This window comes from Haemaphysalis longicornis, unplaced genomic scaffold (assembly GCF_048455015.1).
Source record: "Haemaphysalis longicornis isolate Haplotype H1 unplaced genomic scaffold, Haemaphysalis longicornis Haplotype H1 scaffold_1, whole genome shotgun sequence".
Classification (NCBI taxonomy): Eukaryota; Metazoa; Arthropoda; class Arachnida; order Ixodida; family Ixodidae; genus Haemaphysalis; species Haemaphysalis longicornis.
In genome coordinates, this window is record NW_027526203.1 from 79,459,477 (window position 1) to 79,484,255 (window position 24,779).

General features: G+C 46.4%; 1 protein-coding gene across 1 annotated transcript in view; it reads right to left on the reverse strand.

The window, feature by feature from the left end:
- LOC144164678 (frequenin-1-like) overlaps positions 1 to 24,779 on the reverse strand; it is an 834,816-nt gene that overhangs the window by 410,731 nt on the left and 399,306 nt on the right. The window contains exon 2 of the mRNA XM_077695003.1: positions 13,958 to 13,982. Within this exon, the coding sequence (XP_077551129.1) occupies positions 13,958 to 13,982 (25 nt within the window). The remainder of the gene's footprint in view (positions 1 to 13,957; positions 13,983 to 24,779) is intronic.

Consider the following 24,779-nt stretch of genomic DNA (forward strand, 5'->3'; position numbering starts at 1 on the left):
TCTCTAGGCTCGCCATCAATGTATACGACTCGAAAAGAAGTAGTTCCTGTAAAGCGTGGTCTGCCACTGGTAGACTGGTTATGTGGGGAAGTGACAAGACGCGGTACGCTCCCAGCACGTCCAATCAGACTGCAAACGAACGGAAAACAAGTTTCACCGGTGTCTTCAGTACGGTATATCTTCATCTCTGTACGCATTCTTGCGTACGTGGCCATGCAACAAAAATAGCTAAACCTGAGCCGCGCGTGCACGTAGGAGTGGCAGTACGCCCTCCTTCACATTCGCACCGATGGGTAAAAAAATGCGCCCATGCACTGGGTACATATACTTAACCAGCGAAGCTGGGCAGTGTGACGGGTGTTTTAATTATGACGCGTGGACTACCCCTTTCGATGTCACGACCGGCCATGTTTGTAATTGTCTCGTTGAAGCTGCTCCGGCCGCACCGCCCGCAGTTATTTCTCGAGCTGCGATTTGCATATTAGCTCGTTGGGTTCTCCGCTGTGATAAGCCCAGCCGTTCTCTCTCACCTACGTTTTAACTCCCCTTCAACTTCGTTTTTTCGCGCATGCGCGTGGGGTTTCGCAGGATAAGCTTTCTCCGTACACAAGACCACCGGAATTTACTTTCACCTTGCTTCGCTTAAAAAAACAAATTTTCAAGTGACGCTCTGCAGTCTGCCTCATGCCACTGATCGCGTCGTAAGCCGTTTATAAAACCCAATCCTGATTCCCTCGTGTTGACCGATTCATGGAACCTGGCTGGCGACCACCATCCAGAGGAGAGAATCTCCCCGAGAGGAAGCAGCGTAGTGAAGCTACGGAGTGCCACCGATGCGCTACAATTTCAGATGATCAAAAGCAACAGCGTGTGCAAAATTCGGCCTCGTCCTGTACTCTCGGCCGCAAAACTTTGAGGGTTGTGCAGTGCAGTAGAGGAGCGGCGCAAATCTCCTTGCGGCGCCATCTGCCGTCACAGACCACCGGGTCAAGGCACTGTGTGCATACACGTCCTTACTTCATTATCTGGTATCTGTGTTCACCCGTTTCTACGTAACGTGCATTCGATATTCAGCACAGCCGCGTCGAGACCACGTGTACATTGCCAGGGGTCTGACCTCACTGGTGCAATAAAAGGCGTAGCTCGCGGCCGCCTATTGCGCGGGGGTCTATGCTACCTACAACGTTCTGTGCCGCTCGAATATTAAATTAATTACACCGGAGCTGTTATAGGCTAGGATATCAAGAAAACTGTACGCGCCTAGGAAGGGTGTTGCGGCAAAGCCAGCTCGCTGGTAAAACTAGCCCGTAACTTCCGGCCATAAATTGAAACAAAGTTGATCCCCGCACAAAAGGCGGCCGCGAGCTACTCTTATGTTGCGCCAGTGAGAACACACCCGCGGCGATGCGACAATGGTCACGCGGTGCCACAGAGGCTGCCGTGGATATCAAATGCAGGTCGCGGGGAAGCCAGTGACTAGAGATCCTTGATAACGATGTAAGGATGGGCGTGCACAAAGCACACTTGACTCGCAATTTTCTTGAGTCTCGGCATGGTGGTCTGCGGCGGCAGATGGCGCAGCAACGCAGATTTGGCTACTCCACCACGCAGTCCATATCCCGCAAACTTTTGCGGCTGATAGTAGATTGTGTGGTGGGTAATACATGGAGCTTGGCATGTTGTAGACAACCGGCTCAGTGGCATCCACCAAAATTCTTGCTCTGGTAAATTAAGAAAGTATTGACGGACCAAACAGAATGTTTTCATCTCTCTCACCCGGTATTCACGTGTTTGCAGTACCACCTTTTTAATGTTTTGATACCAACTCGCCCAGCCGTAAGCATCGGCAAGAAAAAATACAGGCGGCGAAAGTAAAACGGTAATTGGATAGAACTACCACATCGACTGAACACGCCAAGCTTGGGATTAATCTGACGAAATGTTCCTGTGTACGGGTTTCGAAAGGATAGCGAGGAGGGAGCCGTAAACACGCAGTGCGAATTTATGGCACGTCGTTAGGATATTTGCCTGAGATGAGGCACCTTAGGGTTGTTTTTGACAATCATTATCTGTTTTCGCGCGCCCCAGCCACCTCCGAACAGTCGTCGAAAAGCTGGCGGTGTCGATGATACGCTTCAGTCGTATCACAAATTGTAAATAGACAGCATCTTCGTTTATTACATCATTTGGTTGTGTTGTCCGCCGTTTCGTATGCAGCTCCTGCGTGGTGGTATACGAATCAACATTCCATGCTTCGGTCAAGGGTACGCTCGCTTCTCAGATCTACAGTGTTTGTCAGTGGCTAAGGCGTTGCGCTGCTGAGCACGAGGTAGCGGGTTCCAATTCCCGGCCGCGGCGGCCGCTTTCTGGTGGAGGCGAAAAGCAAAAACGCCCGTGTGTACGAGATTTCGGCGCACGTTAAAGATGGTCAGTTGGTCAAAATTAATCCGGAGCCCTCCACTACGGCGCGCCTCACCACCTGCGTTGCGTCGGCGCGTTAAACCCTACAATCAATCATTAATAAATCTACAGTGTTTGCTTTCACAGGGGCGTACACGACCGCAAGAACGGCAGCTCTAGAGGTAATACACCTAGACATTCAAATGCATATGTTTCTCCTGTTTTCTGAGCGACAATCCATGACGTTGAACTCAATGAAATACAAGCCTTCTGGGGAAGACCTTTCGATTGACTCCCTCACTCATCCAGCCAGATTTTTTTCAAATTTTCAGCGAGAGGATTACTGCTGCCGACGCTAACCAATGTTTCGAATCCCTGGCCTACACGCTTATGCAGATAGATCGCATATCTCTACTTCAGCTGGTGCTGACTTTGTAATCATGCCAGGGCCTGATTTCATTACAGCAGGGCGCCATTACCGGCTCGTTGCCAGAACCTGTTTGTTCGACGTAGAAGCAATAGCCCTGAACAAACTGCTTCAGTTTTACTTGATAATCCACCTTCTTCACCGGTTCACATCTACGCCGACAGCTTCTCTTTCGTTCCCGCTCTTGATAACACGTTTAATCAATTTACCGTGTGGACCAATTGAAAATAGCCATCCTTTTTCTCGAAAAGACTGTTTCTGTTACTCTTTATCGCGTACCGGGAGAGTGAGGTATTAGGCTTAACGAGCTGGCGGACGCAACAGCGACAAGTGCGGCTCCGAGAGGAGAATATGCCTACGATAAATTGTCCAAACGCATGATCAGATCGAAGTTAACGAAACATTGTCACCAGCAATGGCAGCGAAGGTGGTCGACCGAAACTACAGACACAGAACTGTACAGATGGATACCCAACGGATTGGACACTCCCTCCTTCTTCCCTCCACCAAGAAAGCTAACTCATTTGATCACTGGACGTGGACGGTTCCCGCAATATTTTTATAGGTTACTGCTGACGGCAACCTGCCAGTGCTTCTGTAGACAAGGCGCACCTTCCGTTTACAAAAACATTTGTTTACACCCGAACAATCTACAGCGCAATACTACAAGCTCTGAAACTACCCCACTTACGAGCAGTATTGAGTGACAGTGTGGCAGGTAAAATTTTAACATAACTGGTTGAGTTTATATCGAAGGCACTGCCTTAAGGGTGACAGGTATCCAGCCCCCCGGGCCAAGAGGTACTTTTCATCGTGTGATGTTTGGCACGTTTTCTTGATGAATGACAAAAATTAGGCTATTTTTTCTTCATTCATCAAGAAAACGTTCGTGTGTAATTTTTAGTGTAACTGGCTCTTGTTCTTTGCAGCACGCGGGAATGCAATGCCATATGAGTAACATTTTGTAGTAAAGAGTGTGCAGCGCGCGGGGCTGCAGACAGAATTACGTGATTAGCACAGTGTGATTGCTACCGTACCCTGATTCTGTGTGCGGGACGGCAGTTCTGTCGCACAAGCGCAACATGCACTGGTTGTTCTCTTCTTTTTTTTTCCTTGGGCAATGTGAAGTGTGCAGTGGCATGCTGTTTCTCTCCGCTTTTCAGAGCATGCGATATATGCTTCCAAAAACTAAAGGTGCAATTTTTGTTGAATGGTGTCGACCATAAGTGTTCATAGGCAGTTTTTCTGCACTGTACTGGGTTTCCTAGTATGTGCAATGGTTATCTTTTCTTATTGCCGTATGCGGGGCTGCATCATTGTATCTTGTTTATTTGCACTGATTCTGTTTATATTTTTCATTTGTACTTCGCCTGTACGCCATTAGCGTGCTGCCCGCGATGTGGGTTTGGCGTGGAGAGTTAGGTGTTGTCCCTGGTGTAACTTTTTTTCTCGTCTACAACTTGCTTTTATGGAAAAATACTTTCGGGCTTTCGACATTTCTTATTTATGTTTTATTGGTTGTGACCATGCCATAGCTTGGATGGAGCGGGTTTTGTTCCCCACCTTCTTTGCCGTTTTTCTTGGAAGGAACACGGCATAAATAAAGGAATAAATAAAGGCCACGGATGAGTGGTCATGCTCTTGATGGCGGAACGTCACGCATCACGCAAGCCGGCCAAGTTACAACGAAGTTAGCACGCCACACAATGGGGAGCATTATCCACTGTGTCAACAGAGCCAGGACTTTCCGGTGAGTCAAACCGATCGAGCCGCCCACCGCACGTGGAATCCCCTTCGTCTACCTTCCTCTTCACCACTTTTAGCGCCGAACGGTGGAAGGAACGTCCGTCGCTGGTTCAGGCACAAGAGAAATCTAGAAGGTGTGTACATTTTTTCAACTTATCGCCATTACCAAGCGGCGATCAACTACATAACACTTCTGCTTGAGAAGTCCACTTCCAGGCATGCTGGGTCATCGAAATTCATTCCTTCTTCTGGAATTTTGTTGTCTATACCTCCACCGTATTTTCTTTCTATTTGTATTTGTCACCCCCCTCAGTACCAATTGTCTTACTCAAGGATAACGATACTCTCGAGTCCTGAAAGAGCGTCATACTCAACGCAATCAAAAAGAAGATGAACCGAATACGTACAAGGATAGGGGTGAAGTCTCGACTACACATGAGCAAATCAAGGTGATGTTGAAGCAGCTCATAGCTGCCCTGCGTGTGTTATTGGTCGGCGTCAAAACACCAGTTCTGCAGACAGCTGTGCAAATTCTGGATGCTGTGGAACCCTTTTTAGCCTCCTTCAACCAACAACCAGCACAATGGCCCGGATGTCGCCACTGCCGAATCTGCAAGAAAGAATTAGCCAGTCCTTCATTCTCCAATGCAATGGTCGAGGTCTGAAAGGTTGCCTGGAAGTTTTCATGCAAAGGGTGTTGAAATATCACTTTCCTGTTATTGTGATTCGTGAGCCAGATATCACGTAATTTTATCTCTCTGGGTATGAGACATTTCCGTCGGATGTGAGCAGAAGTTCCAGCAAAGTGTTAGTCTGCATTCGCCGTGACTTAACCTACACTAGGCACCAATTCCCGGCCCACAACACCAATGAATTGCTGCTTTCACGGTGTAATGTAAGACCAACATAATTTCAGTGATAGCTGGATATGTGTCACGCCGTGCATGATTCGATTATAACCACATGGACATGATTATTGATGGCTGCCGTGGACCTCCCATCATTGTAGGTTACTTCAAGGCACACGCTTAGATCTGGGGAAGCATCGTGAGCACCACAAGAGGGCGACGTCTCGCGAACTTTATCCACAACCATGCCTTGGACACTGAATGATGACTCGCCGGCATTTCTCCAGGGCGCAACTTACAGCAGCTGCCTAGACCTCGCACTTGTATCTAGACGCCTGTCCAAAGCCGCGTGGTGCGCTGATGGTAACTCCTACGGAAGTGACCACGTGCCCACATATGTACTGTTCACTTGGTACCAGAGTTCTCCGCGTACACGGGTACAACGTTATACTGACTTCCACGTCTTTCGGTCTTCTGTTGAATTGTCATGTAATAGCTTCGCTTCAGTGACTGATTTTAAACTGAGCATTGTGCAGGCAACCAGAGATGCAGCATGCAGTGCCGCAAGGTCCTCTCAAGGTAATCCAGGGGATGCGTTGTACCAAATGTTTCGCGCTGTTAGGCGCCGTGCCGAAACAAAATACAGGACAAAAGCTGTATCTGACCTCAGAGCGTCTCGTAGAGCCAAGAAACTTGCGCAACGATATCTAGAGAAGCTTGGAAGACAGCGCTTGGGATCGATCTGCTACAGATTAGACCCACGGAAGCCACTTTCTACGATATGGCAGATCGTTCGTGCATTGCCGTCTACGCCCAATCAGCAGCATCCAATTCGAGCTCTGGCCATATACCATAACCGCATGGACACAGATGTTGCCGAAGACTTCTGCATTCACGTGACAAGGGACAATGCTGCAGGCATAACTCTATTACATCGCTGTGCTCCCTCAACTGCGGATAGCTCTCTTAGCCTCTCTAGACCACGGCCGCTCGATGGAAACTAGGACCTAGTTTCCATCGAGCGGCCAGGCCTAGACGTGCCTTTTAAGCTCCACGAGCTCATTGTAGCGCTCTCTGCTGCGGCTCGTTCTACAGCTCCTGCGCCTGACTTATTAACGTACCGTGCACTGTCACCTCGGCACGCAAGAAAACCGAGCTCTGTTGGACCTCTAGAACTTCTATGCGTGTTCGGGGTCTGTCCCAAGCCGCTGGAAATGAAGTCGTTTAGTGGCTGTCTTGAAGCCTCGAAAGTCTTCCCGAGACGTTTTGTCCTACAGGCCAATGGCATTGACCAGCTGTTTAAGCAAAGTGATGGAGCGTAAGGTCCTCGCTCATCTGGAATAGTTCCTATAGAAGCGTGGCTTTTACCCAGACGCCATGACTGGCTTTCGCAAAGGACGTTCATCAATAGACAGCGTTATTGACCTTTTCACTACCGTCGATAATGAGAAACACCGCCGTCGTCTGGGAGCTTCCGTGTTCCTGGACATTAGGGTAGCATTTGATAATGTCTCCCGTGATGACATTCTGGGTGTCCTTGAGCCCATTAGTGTTGGAAGACGGTTGCATCAGTGGATAGCGAGCTATCTCCGCGGAAGGATGCATTTCATGCCCACACTTGACGGAGTGACATCCCATCACCCCGCCACAAGGACGAGTCCTCAGTCCTACGCGATTTACCCTGGCTCTCAGAGGAATCCCTGAAGTCCTTCCTAAAATAGTGTCAATATCTGCTTATGAGGATGATATATGTATTTGCACATCAGCTGTAACGCGACTTCACGTGCAAGCAGTACTTCCGAAAGCAGTATCTGCTACTTTGACGTACCTACGCCGCCAGGGACTTGAAATTTCAACTTCAGAAAGTGCAAAATAGGCGTCTACCCGAAACCCCATGACATGCTACCCGGTGAAGATCGAAGGGGCTGTTATTCCATGTGTCGGGCATCACACTTTTCTCGGTGTGACAATTGATTGAGATCTGTCATGGTCAAGTCAAGTCAAGTCAAGATTATTCGACATCGAAATACAGATATTACTCTTTGGACACTCTCTCTGCATATCTCTGCACTAAGAAGGAAATTACAAAGTTTCACCCACGTCCTTCAACATATGGCCGGTAAATCATGGGGCCCATGGGTATCATCGCTGTTGTGCTTTACCAGGCGCTCTTAATAGGCTATTTGCAATTCACTGCCCCTATACCTTGTAACCTTCGGCGATCGTTACTACGCATGCTTCAAAGTGCACAGGCACAAGCCCTACGAATCTATTTGGGGTTGCCTCGATAGAAATCAACACGTTAAACGATCTAAGAAGTGCGAGTCTGCCCAGTTCAAATCTACCTATCGCAAGAACCTCTTCTTGTGCACCTCCGACATGTGACAAGACATGAGTGTCATCCACTGCCGAGTGTTTTCAGGGACCGGCCGAATTCAAACTACTCCCGAAGTATTCGGCGCAGGAGCGTTTGATGCCCTCAAAATTTGCAGCAGCCAAAGAATCTTAAGGGTGCCTCTATGGCTTGTACCTCATCTACAGGTGTGGTTACCGATTCCCGGAACCAGTGAAAAATCTCACATGTCTTCACTCTTAAAGCAGCTTTCACTTTTTTACATCAGTGAAAGTACAAAAGTACAGGGAGGCGTCGAATGTTTTCATTGACGGCTCGGTCATGGCGTCTTCGTCGGCAGCAGCAGTGGTTATGCCTGGGAAGGAGCTCATGCAGCGTTTCAGGATTGCGCAGAGGATGTCGTCTACCGCAGCAGAACCGGTCGGTTTACGCGAAGCGCTCCGAACCATTTCTTGGAATGGCCACACAGTGGACTTTCTTTTGCGACTGCAAACCCGCACTGCAGGTACTAAGGTACCCAATGAAGAAAGGCGCGTTTGATCAGCTGACCACTGAAGTCGCTATCCTGTTTAAAGAGTTCAGTTAAAAGGGACACGCGGTTGTGCTTCAGTCGATAGCAAGTCACTGTGGCATCACAGGAAATGAGTTGGCGGATGCAGGAGCACAGCAGGCACACCACAATGGAATACTCTTGGCTATACCCGTCACAAGCCAGGATGCTAACGCAATACTCTATTCAGTACGTAACCAAGCTACAGCCTTGGATTCGTCGGACCTGCAGAATCGATGTATACGCCTTCACAGGCTCGATCCAGAGTGAAAGTACTGGCTCAGTCATGCTTCTCGACTGCGCAAAAGTCAAGAGACATTGCTACACAGACTGCGTCTAGGAGTACCATTGACCCGGAAGTATCTCCACACCATCGGACGGTTTTACAGCCCGGACTGCCCTCTGTACGGTTGTCCTGAGACTATCAAACATTTGCTTAGCGCTTGTCCAAACTGCTCAAGTGAGCATAAGAACCTCGAGGCAGCATTACTACGCTTGGACACTCGCCCTGTGTCCGAACAAAAGATTTTGAGCATGTAGGCTCACAACAGAAAACTAAGTCTAGCCGCTAAAGCCCTTTTAGAAATTCTTAGTCACGCCTCTCTGGACTGTCGGCTATAGGTTGCGACAAAATTTACCAGACTGCGAGATAATGTCTCGATGTCTTGTTTTTTGTTTTTTCTGGACGATATTCATGTGCTGAAAAGTGTAATGTAATCGTATGATTCAGCGCCCCGTTGTATGTGAGGTTTCATGACTTGTACAAAGTTGATTAGTCGATTTCATTGTCATTACCCATACCTTCCATATTCATTCACTTCTCTTTCTATCCCCAGTACCCACCCCACAGTTGAAAGTAGCAGGCCCAAGATCGCTTTCTGAGGCCGAGTTCTCCTTTTCAATAAACGTCTACTCTCTCTCTCTCTCTCTCTCTCTCTCACTTGTTGGTCCGCTCTTCTCAGCGAGTTTGCTCACTCGTCTATCAGAGTTGCTTCGCACTAGTGAGCGTAACAGATAATGCCATTCTTCCGTCTTTCTTTTAGGCTGACCATAGTTTTTGTTCAAATTGCGTAGTACTGCAGCAACTTTCCAAGAAATACGCATTTTCTGCCTAAGCAGCGTTTTAAAGACAATGAAAACATTCAACATTAAAGCAGTCTTCTTTAGTTGTACGTGATTCCCTAACGCAGACTATTTAACCCCGTTTTACGCCATATTTATTCCTGGTGATATGAATCAGTACAGAGAACGTATCCTCTATAACTGTATTCATTCCATATTTCCAGTATTCAACCATATATGGTGAAAGTTGCTTCATTGCTTGCAGTTTTTTTTATTCATTGAGTTTACGTACACCTGTCCCAAAAACCTACGACTGAGGTTCCCACATACGGACTTGGAATCAATTCTTCGTAGATCCTCTCCGACCTAGGAAATGCGCTCCTTGAGTCTGAAATGGCTCAAAGCTTACCCATTTACGAAGTAAGTAACCCATGCCAGCGGAGTCTCCCAAAGTACTTCGTCTTGATTGGCTGTTAAGAATTTCGGAGTCATCGTGCCGCCTTGTCCCTTCCCGGTTCGAAACTTCTCAGTATTTTTAAAAAGAACAAATGTGCACGAGTTGTCACTGTAAATGTTTCTCAAAAGCCCATTTGCAAGTATCCTCTACTCCGTGGTGCTTCAATGTGTCTTGTTGCGTCGGTAATTAGCATTGATAGAGACTCTTGCGCAAGCTCTAAAGGTTGTGTACAGAGGTTTGTTACATTGCGTGTATCTATCGACCACCTGGTCCATTGCATGGAGGGATATACCATTAAGTAGCCTTTGGGAGATTGAATTTGTTCTTTCAATTTGTTGAAAGCTCGAGTGTTCCTCCTCTGGTTAAGTATAACCTTCACCAACAATTTCTATAGAGCAGGGGTAGGCAGATGGGTCCTCCATAAATAAACTTTCTTGGGTTACCATTCTTGTGAAATTAAATTAGGTTGGCATTTTTCTAGGCTAGTGCTACCATTATAGCCGTGAGGCATTCAAAACTAAATTCTTCAAGAGTTCCTGGTGCAATATATCGTTCCTCGCGTAGTACACTGACAGATAGCTCTTCGCATCACGCAGCTCTCCTTCCCATTTTATTCTTCCCCACATTTTCCACTCGGCTTTAGCGACTCGTCGAACCTCGTGTACTAATCCCTGTTATCTGGACGAGTGTTCCGAGATCACAAATCTGCAAGAAACCTTTTTGCTACTTTTTGCGTCGTCTTTCACTCTTGTCTGGAATGTCGAAGTTCTTGTGTGCCCTTTTGTTTACTTACTTAGCTTACTTTTCGTTGCATCTAAACTTACTGTATGGTGACAACAGGATGTGAACCTTATGGGCATACCTGTTCATAACCTTGATTCATTTAATGCGTTTCAACACGTAATTCTGATGTGGGTTCAAAGCTTACCGGAGTAACGTTGTCACTCAGTGTCGTTATGCGGTTAACACTGTCAACACTGCGAAATAGTCCTGTAGCTTTAGGCTGAACACGAGCATCATGTCTTTTAGTAACTATTTGAGTTTTTTTAACGTTTTCGCTGATTCTGCGAAAAAATCTATCCCAATTCTACTCGCCGACTCATTTCATCACTGCTGTTCATGTTCCCTAAAATTCAACATCCTTCATCGCCCCTTCAGTGGCATGGTGAAAGTACACGGTCTCAGTTTTTGTTCAAGCTCTAGGCCGCTTCCATTTCGGTGTTCAGTTCCACCATTTGCAGCTGTAGTTATTTTTTATTACTCTTGGCAAACTCGGGTAGTGTGTCGCCAAGAGTGTTCCGGCTACTTAATAGTACAGCGTTACGGATAGGTTAATGCCCAGTACGCATTGACATTTTGCGATTAAACGATTGGCGCCGCGCTCTTCCGCGGCAGGTGACGGGAAGAAGGCAGGAAAAGGGAGATTACTGCTGCAATTTTAAATTCGCAGGAAGGGCTGATCTAGATGAGGTAAAAGAAATATGGCCAGATTTCATACGGGGTGCAGCGCATTATGGAAGCACTCTAAACTTCACCAAGAACAAGCTAAGTGTGCGACTCAATACGAAACTAGAAAGCAAGCACATTTTTTCACGGCTATAACCACGAATAGATGTATGATGTCCAACGAAACGCATGAAAAGTAAGCGCAGGTATGAGTAAATGCCATGGAAAGAAAAAAATTGCAAAAATACTCGAGTGGAAATCGCCCAATAAGTGCTTAAGGCGCTCTGTTATAGAACGAGTTTCTTAAAAGTCCGCTTCACTACAACCAGTACACATGCACTGATGGAAATACAAATTTATATAAATGGTCTTTTAGTAAATATCTCCATCTGGCCCCATCTGTAAAGCGCTATAAAACGAGTCCTTTGAAGTTGGCTTTTCTGCTATAAGCAAATTTACTCCTGCTACGGTAATCCTACAGGGGAAATATGAGCAGAATGATATCACAGTCCGACGGTCCCCGTATTGCCTTAAACCACAACGCCTTCGTGTGCGCCGAAATTTGACACGTCAAGCGTTGTGGACGTGCATTAGAGGGCTTACTCATGTTGTCCGCGTGGAAATGTTCAATGAGCATTTAATATGACCCCTAACCTGGTCCATGCGATGAACTGGACAATAAAACCGCGTGAGAAATGTAGTACCTTACAGTGAGAAAAGTATGGGCTGATGTATCACTGCTGAGACAGGACTTTTCTTACGAGTTAGTATAGCAATGCTATCACAAGTCCGAATGCTCCATTGTATCGGATATCCTTGCAACAGCATACGGAATCCTAGTTTTGCTGCCAGCATTATCTCTTGTAGTCCATTCAAACGTCAAACCGAGACGCATTCCCTTTTGCGTGCACACTAGCGCACTGCAGCGCTCAACTACCTGACTACTACCGAAATCTTCCGGGCACAGTAGCAGTAGCAAGTGTGAGAAGGCAGACGTGCGCGACGTGCCATACCTAAGGTGCGCGACCGATTAGTTCACCGTGAAAAATGCGCGCGCAGTTCTATGAATCTCTTGCTTCCAGAATAGTAATTCTCAGTACTTATATGCTGCGAAGGCAACGATAAAAATTAAACAACCTTCCTATTTTTTTAATTTGAACGTTCTAAAATTTGCGCTGATAAAATATCGTCGCAGTCGAAGGATATATTACCAGTGCGGTCAGTATAGGTCGCTGCTTGCGGCAATTTAAAAAAGAACGTTCATTTGAAACGTTTCCTAAATTGGAGTTCGCTAAAAACACGACTTTATTGTTTTCAGTTTCCAGGGTTATTAATTTTGCCTCCTTTACGATTGGTCTCTTCTGGAGGTTGTTTAATTATGTCAGCTGCTACCGTTTATAGAAAGGTTTGTTAAATTAGTGCCATTTGACCCCAGAACATATAACTCAAGCAGGACTAGCCAGTAATTTTACAATTCTTGTGAAATATAACTGTCTTAAATGAAGGCACGAAAACAGAAAACGACCAATCCTCAGCGCGGTTCAACTAAAGAAAGCATTGCCCGAATAATCGCGAGCTATTATACAAAACAGGGAGCTTGGTCCAGATCTAGAAAAAAGTTCTCAGTTTTGGCTGTTTTTTTTCCTCATAACCTAATAAATGGTCTCACATGAAGTATGGATTTAGCGCAGCCTGCATTTAGGCCGTATTTGGGCTCGCCTTCAGTACGTAATACACACGCACAACTTCTGCTCGCTGAGGTCCGCCAGAAAATCTGCCGTCTGCCGTAGCGCTACTTACCTTGCTGATGCCTGAGTGCTCCTTCGGTCGTGGTATCCAAAACGCCTCAAGAATAGAAGCAGGGAGAACGTGGTCCCCGTGTTTCTTCTCTTGAAACAAAATAAAGTTGCTCTCTCTCTCTCTCTCTCTCTCTCTCTCTCTTGAAACGCAAACACTCGAAGAGCGCTCTTCCGGCTCCGCTCTAAGAACTTCGTGTTTTTTTTTTTTTGCGTCAAAGGGCCACTAAATTTACCTTTTCATTACAAGAAAATCCAAACCTTATCGGCTTTCACGCAGGAGTTTTTTCTTAATCCAGTTCTAGCTGGAAGGCCTAAGCCAGTCGAAAGAATACATTTGGTATACTCTTAGGGCGTAACAGTCGATGCTCAAAGCGTGAAGTCGGCAAAGACACAGAAGACTTCTTCGCCGTGTAATTGAGCTTAGAGCCCTTTGCTTGGTAATGTGCGGTTTACTTTATACCGAGCGTTGGTGCTCGGTATAAACTAAACGAATCAAATTATGAGTATATTGAAGACAAAAATAACGTAAGCACTTCACTTTTACCCGTGAATGTTTTTTTTTTCTGAGGCTATCAAAACGCATTCGGCTGCTGTTTAAATATTTGCGATTGTGAATTTTGCTCTAATGGGGTATATACTTCCCATCGCAGTGTTGCGTGGTTTAAACCCCAGCGGTTCTAACCTCTTCTCACCATCTTTATGGATATTGTTGCATTACATTTCATTGCAAACATAGCCTGGAAGACGAGTATGCGCGAGAAGTTTGCGGGGCACAAGGGCTGATGCTTATTATCTCATAATTCGGTTGAAGTAGCGTAGCCATGTGATACAGGACCACGAGAGAACAAAAAGCGATGCAGTAAACTTACCATTTTCGTAGCTGCTTTGCGTCAACTGCAAAACAGAAGAAAGAGAAAAATACAACGGGTTAGGTGGGGAACGCCCACGCAGGCATTAGTCACCGCGTGTTTTACCCATTACAACAACTCTTGAAACCCAGAGAATTTAATGTGTTAATAATGGGCAGAAAAGGTGGTCACGGGAACACTTTCAGCGTTTCTAATTTCACCGGCAGAGTGTATACATGTTTTCACTCCCTAAACATAAGATATCAATACATAACGAACCGTGGCCCGCATGACGAGTTTGCTGCCCTTGCGAGACGGTAAGCATAACGTTGCATAGAGACAAGAGAATGAAGGGCTGAGAACTGAACCTAAAAAGATAAAAAATATATTTGCCCGCACTTTGTAAAAATGTTTTGATTTCTCAGCGCGTCTGCTTCCCCTTCTGCCTCTGTAGAATCCGACATGGCATCCAGTTGGTGCGAAAGGCACGAGAAAGGCCGGTTATTAGCGCCACATGCCGGCAGTCGTGCCGATCTTTCGGGACTTGGTCTACTGACAGCGTGAGTTGCTCCATAAATAATACAAAGAAAAAGAACCCCAGCGTTTTTAAGCATGCCGGAATTGCCGTAATTAGAATACTTGAAGTAATCCGAAGCAGATAGTACAAGGGTAACTAAAAGGTGTTTTGTTTTTCTGCTGTCTTCCATTTAGGTGATTCCGCCAGTAGCTCAGTGCTTATTTTCGCTTGTGAAAACGAACATATAGGATCCTGTGTATCTCCCTGCCCAAACCGGTCAAATATTTCGGTGCCATGCACTAAGAGCGTGTAATAAAAACTTACTCTTCTGCAACATGGCACCAATGCAACTATAAATAACAAAATTTTGTGCACTTGTTTATGACACGGGCTGTGGCTGGGCTGCAGCCAGTCGGTATCAATGAATCCGCAGCCCTTTACATCTACCTGCGTAGGCAAATAATTGACATTCTTAATTTGAGAACTACGTAATGTTTCGTGTGCGGTCGGTTAGCTTTGCGCCGGGCGCCTTCCATACGCCGACCAGACGCATCTTTTCTCGCTTCTATAACCGGAGGACAGGCGTTTTCTTTGGACCCTCTTACCAGTTCATGATTAGTAGTACGACACCATTGCCTTTCCTTTCTCTGCAATAACTGCTGAAGCTTGGGAAGACCCTGTCGACGGTCCCCGAAGATTTCCGTCTTGAATGGACTGATTATGATTTGTCGAGTACGAATTAGTATAAAAAGAGTCCTCCAAACTTTCAGTCTATTCAAGGGTAAAGGGGAGGGCGAGTATATATTCCCGTTAAAGCCAACAACCACCAACGCTTGCTGCCTCTCTGTCGGTGCTATTTTCGTCGAACATTTCTAATCGGTTCGTTTATTTCTCTTTGTCAAAAGCCGAACATTTCAAATCGATGTGTTTTACTCTCTTCGTCAAAAGTCCGATCGAGAAGTAGGATTTTTTGCGCGCATTATTTCCAATGTTCGGGAACAAAGATATTGCCAATTTACAGGGAAACATGCAGAAAAATTAAAGTAATCAGCGATCCTCCCTCGTGAAATCGAAGTAGCTGGCTATAGAAATACGTAGCAATTTGCAGTGTCGCATGCAAGTCACTTCCCGGAATCAATTCATGTTATTTACATAATGGAGAATGAGAGCAAGAAAATCTGCTTTCCTAATTCATGACCTATAAGGCCATGATAGCTTATTTCTTAACTTTTGCGTTTTTGAGCGAGCACTTTAGCCCGCATGCATCCCTTCTACTCGGGAACCTAGAAGTAAAATAAAATCAGACGTCGTTCCAGTCTGTGGTGAAGGATGCTCAGCGAAGGTATTTAGCACCCGATGGAAAGGTGATGCAGAATTTAGGGAAAACGTCTCAGCAACTTTCATTTCTTTTGAGCGTTCAGTGCGGTAATCCCTAACAAAGATACTACCGTGACAAATCGAAATACGAACAACGGAGCGCGTGACTTTCAGTACATGTGGAGTATCCTGGCGACGGTGACGTATGCGCAGTGCAAACAAGTTACGAGAGTATGTCTCCAACGTTGATAAGAAAACACCGTCGTTCGGCGTTTGAGCATTTTCGTTTATCTTCCCGCCGCGTTCGGCAGCCGCTCACGCGAGCGTTATCTACCTTCGTCGCTGTACTAAATGAAAACGGCGTACGGGGCTATATTCCTTTATTTTTTTACTTCGTTCCGAGCGCAGACGAAGGAAAGGCGATGGTCTTTCCCTACCAAGGTTGGACACAAACTCTCGTAAATTGTTCGCGCTGCGCATGCGCGGCCCGTTGCCAGGATGCGCGCCATGTACTGAAAGCTACGCGCTCCCTTGTTCGCCTTTCAATGTATCACGATAGTACACGCGTACACGCATACACTTTTATTTTTACTCTACTGGTCTCGCAAATAGTTCTTACGGGTTCCCAATCTTCAAAATGCACATCCATATAATGAGACGACTAAGCTTGAGGTCCAAGTCATGCTTTGATCTTGCAAATGGTGCGTGTGGCTAACTAATCTACTCTAAATGTCAATCCAAATGATACGACGTTTAAATTTGAGGTCCAAATTGTTTTTTGAACGGGATGAGGCTTTGATGGTGACCGCGTGCTACTCGCACGCACACCGAGACGTTATATTTCCAACGGCCCGCGATACCCAACGCCTCGCGCTTCAAGGACTCGCGGAGCCTCGGGAGTTTTTGTTCGCCAACAAAAAATTTCCCGCGTATCTCCCGGCTTTCGTGTAAACGGCGATAGCCTTCTGCCCCCCCCCCCCCCCCCTTCCCCCCCCCCCCCCCTCCCCACTTCCACCGCTTAACTGCTTCACCTGTCTGCTCCAGCCATTTCTCCCGCTGGTACCCTCCTATGTCGGTCCTCGCGTGATTAACACAAAGGGGTATGCTGAATTGAATTCAACTTTCGCGCGTAGGGCGCCATTTGTTAGGATCTTTTGTTACTCCTTCGCTTAGTGCTACAGGTACAAGATCCATGGCTGAGCGTGAGCCCTTTCTGTATTTTGTCTCCGATGTATTGTGTTTAAAGCGTTTTGAAGTTTTCTGTGGGAAAAACTACGCCCACATCAATGCAAAATGAAAAGAATAGCGCTATCATTTGTGTAGTTATGCGTTGCTTGAGATATTCCTAACACTGTGAAAATGTTCATACTTGTCAACATTATTGAGCAAAAAGAAAACATTCGGCGTATTTGGCGCAAACCGTCAATACATAAGTTATATTTGCATTATTCTGGTATTAAAAATACATAGTTGCTTGAGTTTTGCGATGCAAAATTAAACAATGCGCGTTGAACGCAATGTGTTGACCCCAAAATATAAAAAGGGCTCTCACGAGACACTAGCCCTCCTGGCAGCAACCAAAGAAGTCCAACGGTAACGGAATCTCCCAGTGGATGTCTCCCGAGCAGTGGAATCCGCTAAAATCGAATTGTCTGGCGCAAACGTCTACCGTGCTTACCGCGGGAGGAACGAGACTGGAGAGGGAAAACGCGAGAGTTGGGCGGGGTAGAGAAAAGAGCCGTTTACGTGGCGGAGCGTTTCGCCTATTGACGAGATTTCAGCTATGTAAGCAGATATGCCACCATTTTTTGGAGCGAGGTTGTTCGATGCGCATGGGCGATAGGTGAATAAAGTGTACCGGTGTCGGAAGGGCACACGTCATGCGATATGGGTTTGCTCAGTGCTTCTATATTCTATTGCAGAATTGTGGTATAAGCAAGTGTAAGGATTTCGGAGCTTTGTTTCCCCTTTAATTTTCACATTTCTCTCTTTTCCTGTGCAGTTGTGCGTGTTCCCATGTGTCCTGCATAAACCGAGTGGAAGTTCTAGCGTTTGTGTCGTCTCTTCTTTAGCATTGTTCTGGGTAAAACGTTTGCTACCGCAATGAATTCATTCGTAAGGAAACAACCCGACTCTCCGCTTTAGCTGAGAGCCTTTCCCCTTAAATCAGGTGAACAGGGGACGGGGTACGGCCCTCTAGCCGTGAGCGACTCCCCTCCGCACGTGACGCAGTTGCGTGGTGAGCCCACCGGATCGTTGTGTTCTGCATTTGGGACTCCTTGGTCGTGTATTTTTGCATAACAGATTTGGACGCTGCGGAATGCGAATATTACGGGTGACGCCCTGTTCGGCCACTGTATGTGGAAGCTGCGGCGTGAATGCTTACTCCTCCCTTCCACTGATATTTTCTCGTATACCTCTTTCTCATGCGGAAACATTATCACCTGACTCCACCCACAAATCTGTACATCCGTCCGCAACTCGTGACACGATTCGCTCCATCGGTATATATATAGGCGATATAAGGTATGTATTCAAAGCCCTTTTATTGAGGGGCCTTTTGGTAAGACAACTTTTATTAAGAGGTCCCAGAGCCTTGAATAAAACATTCGTAGACGTGTGTGCACGAGTATCAGTTTCTGCAGAGACCCGTTTGTGCGCTGTCTGACAATTTCCGCCAAACTCCGGTTCTCCACATTTTTGAGTCGATCTAAAGACCGGTCTGCAAACAGAATTCATCATGTACGCATCGCTCTGTCTAGGCTCCTGCACGCGTGGCCTAGCAACTTCTTAGGCGTTAAAGTGTAGGGAAGCAACAGCTTGTTTGTTCGTAAAGTAAGCTTGTAAGATTGTAGTTGGGATAACGGCGAGAAACCCCAACAGAGCCTCCTCGGCTTCTTGTTAGCGAAGATAAGGAGAAATTCGAGCCCTTTATCCGAAGACCAGTCGTCTTTTGGAAAGGAATGGAAATCGAGAGATGGACTTCATGCTGCCAGCCCCTAGCATTGTGCGGGTGTTTGCTATTTCGCTGAATTTTATTCGCCTTATCGTTCAAGAAAACTCGTATGGAGAAAAACTGTCGCCAGACCAAACAAGTCTCGCAGTTTCCTTAGAGGCTTCCATCGCGTGACAACAGGGTTGTCTTCCTCCCACACCGGCCTCAAGAAATGCCCGTGAGATTCTTAGGCAAATAGAAAGCTTGCACTGCGTATCTCCAAGTGGAGTTTAGGGCTCAGCTTCCATCTTATCGTATTCGTATCCTCACTGTTTACCCGTGGGCTCACCCAAGAAATTCGCCGGAAGTTTTACAAGACGGGACGGTCCCGCTCCTACGTTGGCTGTGTATATGAGTGTTTTGATCACCTCCTCAGGCGTCATGCTGGCTCCCCTTCCTCCACGTGTGTATTTAGCTGTTTAAGACGCGGCTCTGGTGTACAATGCCAGGTAAACAAACAAGTAGGCGCATCACGCTGTGAAAATGTAGCCACGTTAATGCGTTAGCAGTAAGTGAAGAGTGGTAGAAGAAATGACTGAGAACTTTTTTCACAAGTGAAATGTCTTCGCAGTTGGGCTTGGGTAAGGAAACATCTAGAAACAGTAAAAATCCACTGTCTAAATGTCTGAATAACAACGATGGGCGATACTCAAAGCTTTCCAAAATCAAGTCTAATACCAAACGAATCAATCCCAAAACGATAAGACCGTAATTATTATGACTAGTGCGGTGGTAAAATGATTCCTACACTATGAGTATGGTAAGGCTGCGTGATGCAGCTCCGCTGGGCTGGCGCAATCGGATAGACGTCGGCTTCATAACGCGAGGGACCCAAGTTCGGGAAGTGGTTTAATTTTCCTTCAATTCACCTACTATCAGAATCCCACCCTCTCTGTAACGCCTTACGGGCCCTGGGGGTATTATAATAAATAAATAAATAAATAAATAAATAAATAAATAAATAAATAAATAAATAAATAAATAAATAAATAAACGTGCGGTAAAAAACGACACCCACTACATTTCTCCAAGTGGCGTAACTTGAATTCACACACGTGGTTCTACGAAGAGTGAAACCAGAGATTCTCTCAGCTGTTACCTGGATTTCGCGGGATTTCGAGTTTCATCATTGGCTTGGATTGGAACGTTTTAGTGACCGCAAATTTAAACAAAGTGCCAAAAAAACACGAAGAATATTGGGCAAATATGTAAGTGGAAAATAAAAACAGGCTGTTTTAAAACTAAGGAAAAAGGAAGTAAAGCGTATTTTTGCCAGAACGGTTGTGCATGGTATTCGCAGTCCAAGGTTGTAGTTACGAACAAGGTTAATATTTGGGGGGGGGGGGACTCATTAGAGGCTGATTTTATTATTTTACCATTATTGCAAATATTAAGTTGCTTCAAGAGTTTGGAAAGTTTTTTTGGAGCGTGCCTATTAAAACGTTGTCTTCGTGGGGAACCGGAGCACCGACCGCCAACTAGTTTAACAAGCAAAAAGAAAACGTGGCGTTAAAGAGTCGTGCGCGATGAAAAGATAGGACGCATACAAGCGCCCATATCTGTCGTATCCCTGTGGTCGTATCTTGTCTTCGTCGAAGTACGTTTTGTTTCTTCTTTTCGTCGGCTACAAATTTCGCGGCGGCATTTAACCCATACCCACTCAGTCATCCGTCCTTCGATTGCAGCATGAGGCACGTCAGGTGCGATCACGCACTGCCTGCTGTTTTGCCGAAAACGGCTACCACAGAACCGGGAGGATGTTGGCTTCCTTGTAGCTCATAAACGTTTTAATGCACATGGAAGAAAGCAAATCCCGAAAACCGCATACTAATCCAATTGCCATGCCAAGCTCAAGCCAAAAAAGTGGGTCTTCCCATGAACTCCCACGACGACATGGCTTACGAGGCGCAGTTTCCTCTGTAGTATACGTACTAAGAAACTATATGGTCCCGGCTGGTAAGCAGCTTCTGGCGAACGCCCCAGTATCCGGCTTTCCTGGATATTGGAGAACCCGGCGCGTTTCAGCCCGCCCGCCAGCTCCCGGTGGCACGAGGTGTGGCAAAGGTGCGTGATAGTGAGCGTGCAAGCACGTATGTACTTGTGGTTACCGCTGTAGCTTCCTGGATTGACAACAATGTGACGTCACACTTTGCCGAGTAATGCTATGTTCAGACTACCGACGTAACAGGCGTATCGTGCGCTATGGACGAAAAAAAAACGGCGTTTCAGGCAGTTCGGTTGGCTGAAACGCCAAATTACGTCATTGTTTAAAGATATTATGACAGTTGCGACAACAGTCTGAACCCGGCCTAAGGAGTGTGTGCATGCCCTCCACTGCAAGAGCCACTATCCGCACACATTATTGTCACTACCCTGTGGTGCCCTACCTCGCACGACGGATATCCTACCCCAACGAGAGTGCAGTTTTTCACGTTTTAGCAGCTGCCAAGACAAAACGTCATTATTGGTTTTCGGAAGTGGACATGAGGACAACTGCCACGAAACCGCTGCACATTCGTTGAAGAGCGCAGAAAAATGCCACGCTATGTCTTCCTCTAGAAAGCTTTGATGCGGCCTCAGGCCAGCCCGGCTACCTGGTAAAAAGAAAAACGCCAAAGGAGAACCGACGCTTCACGTAATTGATCTTTCAAACTGTGAAGCCTTTTTTGTGGGGGCGGGGGTATTCAAATATGTTCTCCTGTTCAGTGAAAGCGCCAAATGTCGGGAAAGTGAGTAGCTGCATCCACGTCTCCTTTATTCTGAAGCCGCGGGGCTCCAAAATTTGCCTGGCACACAGACCTCGAAACAAGGGGAAGCGACCGCTACCCAGTATTGCTTTCTTAACTTGACAAAGATGCTCTCCGAGAAGGAGTGAATGTTACGCGCACTAACTGGGAGCATACCTCGGCAAAGTTGGCGCTGCTCATTCAAACTCCCTCATAATTTTTTTTTTTCGGATCACCTCTCACTCAAACTCAGACTCGCTCCCTCATTCAAACTCAGAGCGGGCGCACAACTCAGAACTCTCTCGGGCTCAGAACTGAAAATGAACTAAGAACTCAAATGCACGGAAAACTCAAATGCACTCAAACTAAAAAAAAAATTAGCTCAGAAATCATGTACTCAGAACTCAAGATCGACTCAAGACCAGTGGCGTAACTAAGGGTGGGCAGGGCGGTACAAGTGCCCCGGGCGCCACTTGGGAGGGGGCGCCGAGCCGAGTACGCCCAACTGATGCTCGAGGAAAAAATTGCAGCAAGGCGGCGCAGCGGCAAAAGTCGCCGTTGAAAAGAGTGCTAGTTTAGACTTGTCGGTACATTTAACGAATGAACCGAGTTGACGAAGGCGAGTAGGAAGAGGGGGACACACAAGGGGCACTGTGCCGGGGTACACAAACTAGAGTCACTGAAACATGAAAGTACTGCCATTAGCAGGCGACGCGCGGGCAACATTGGTGTTGTGTTGTCAAGTCCAGCACTGCGAGTGTGTAGCCCAACTATAGTGCCTAGAATTTATTCTATGCACTATAGTTCATTGTTTAAAGTATCTATAAACGTCGGCATCATCTGCTTTGCATAGAAGGCGCTGCTCGCGCGTGTAAAAACTATTCTTCTGCTGGCGGATTAGCCATTTTTGGAGTGTTATTTGAGAATTTTGTGTAATTTACGAACAAAATAAAAAAACAGGCTAGAAAACAGTATTTGTTATTGCACGGTAACGATATTCACGCCAAGGGCCAGTAGCACGCTTTCCCGTGCGCCGTAAAGTCACCGGAACTTTGTAGGCCGTAGAGTTCACAAGCTGGTTGCTTTCCCCGAATACTGCCAAAGATTCTCCCACCCCACCAGTTTTATCACAGTTTTAGAACATGTAGTGGTGCGTATCAACGCATATCAGCGAACATCAAGGTTATCTGTAAGCGCCAGTGCAACACCACCTAGACTTTTAGGCGGTGTTGGCCAGTGTCGTACACTGAATTTCTTTCCGGGTTTCGCGCGAAGAGGGTGTTCACAACTATGGGCAAACATAAAGAGAGCAAAGGAAACCATTTAAATTAAAAATCACTTTCAATGTTGAAAACTTTAAAAACAGCTATATCCCGCATAGGCAACCTCAGTGAGATTGATTCAAACTATATAACATCGATTATAAGCACACCCGTAACAAAATAATTATGGGGGGGGAGAGGCGCCCCCCCCCCCATCCATGTGCAGAGCGTATGCAGAGTTATTGTGCATCGCAATATGTTCCTGCTTACTCAAATTAGATTGAAATAATAAACAAAATATCTATCAGCACTAGCTGCAATATGCAATCCGTGTTTTGATTTTTCCAGCGCGCGTTCCGTAAAATTGTTGAGGCTGGAAATCGCCTGTAGTCATTGTAGTTATTGAGGGGTATATGCTCTGTCGATCTTCGAATGTACAGCCGCTTTCATTATGCCCTCCCTGAGGTTTAGCGTAGTGATATTTAAAAGTTCCCATTGAAGATGTATATTTACCGCGACATGATGCGGAAGCGTTATCTCCTTTTTGGGCAAGCACTGGGAGGTACAGCCTACAGAAAAGGAAATGGGACAAATCTTGGGGTAAATCTCCAGAAAAGATTATAAAAACAAGTAAAATGGGTGCAAAGTTCTTCACGGCGCCTCGAACAAAACTTGCGTAAGCTGCGTAATAAACTCCGTTCAACAACACGTAACGAAAAAATTGCCTTTCCAGACTCTCTTCTGTTGCTGCAGCCAAAAGCACAAACCCTGTAATTCGGTTATCTTTTACATTGTGTTGTAGCACGTAATGTAATAATAAAAAAAACATGGGCGAAACAGGTGATGCCATCCGATGTCCATCCTCAAGCAGATGAACGGAATGTGGTCGCCGCCGACCACGTGACCGAGGTGGACCACTGAATGGCGGATTCGCGCGGCAGCGGAGAGAAAAAAAAGACGGTACTCTGCAAGTTCCAGTGATTTTAGTACACACGGGGAGCTAGTGACCTCCACATCCCCAGGCTTAGCCCCCTTGTGTGTCCCGCTCTCTTCATCCTTTTCTACCTCAGCGCTATTCCTTTGTTACAATGCCGCTTTTCAAGCAGCTAAACTGATAAGACGGGCTTCTGGGAAATTTGGTATCATGTTCATGGCAGACGAGCAAAGGGCAAAATTTACACAAAGGACGGGACGAAGGAGGACAAATGTACACGCCTACCAGTTATGCGCTTTGCTCCAGCTACCAGTTAAAGTGCACTGCTTGTCGTGAAACACCGCCACCCATGTGCGAATACTGAGGTGCGCCCGAATCAAGGAGTCCAGGACTCCAGGAGGAACCCAGTGTGCGGGCGAGCGTGCTGCATGCATGTGTTTTCATCTGTTCTCGTTTGTATTCCAGCAGTGGGCGGGGAGAGAGAGGGGGGAGAAAGAGTGCCAAAAATTTGCACCCTTGTATTCCTATTAACCCTTTGCAGGTATTCTTAAAAGGCGATGTGAGGCACGTGCAGGGGACTGCAGGGACGATCCTTTGTTTACTCACGAAAGCTTTATGGTCATGTTTCATAAAAAAATACCTGCCGCGAATTCCCAGTGGAAGGCGTTCCGCTACTGAGCTCGCGGTTGTGTTTCTGTACTTTTGGCGAGTTTTACCGTTCTGACATTGACGCGCACGACCTCCATTAATAGATTTTAGATTGACAATTGCTGCTTCCACGTCGGGTTCACCAGCCAGTGTAGAGACCTGAAGAACTTCCAAAATTTGTCGTACAGTATGGAACTGTTAACGTATTTTCCAAACTTCGCGTCACCATTACGATAATGTTAACCATAGCAATTTCTGTCGGTGGCTGTGAGAGGTCCTTCAGCAAGCTGAAATTGACACTCATATTGCTGGGCCATAATAAGCCGGAACAGGCTTTCCTTTTCTTTTTATTTGCGATAATATGCCCGCTGGCAAAAAATAACCTATTTACAGGTACAGATAGGCAGCCGTACCTCCGAGGAAGGCAAACATCTGGTCTTGTTC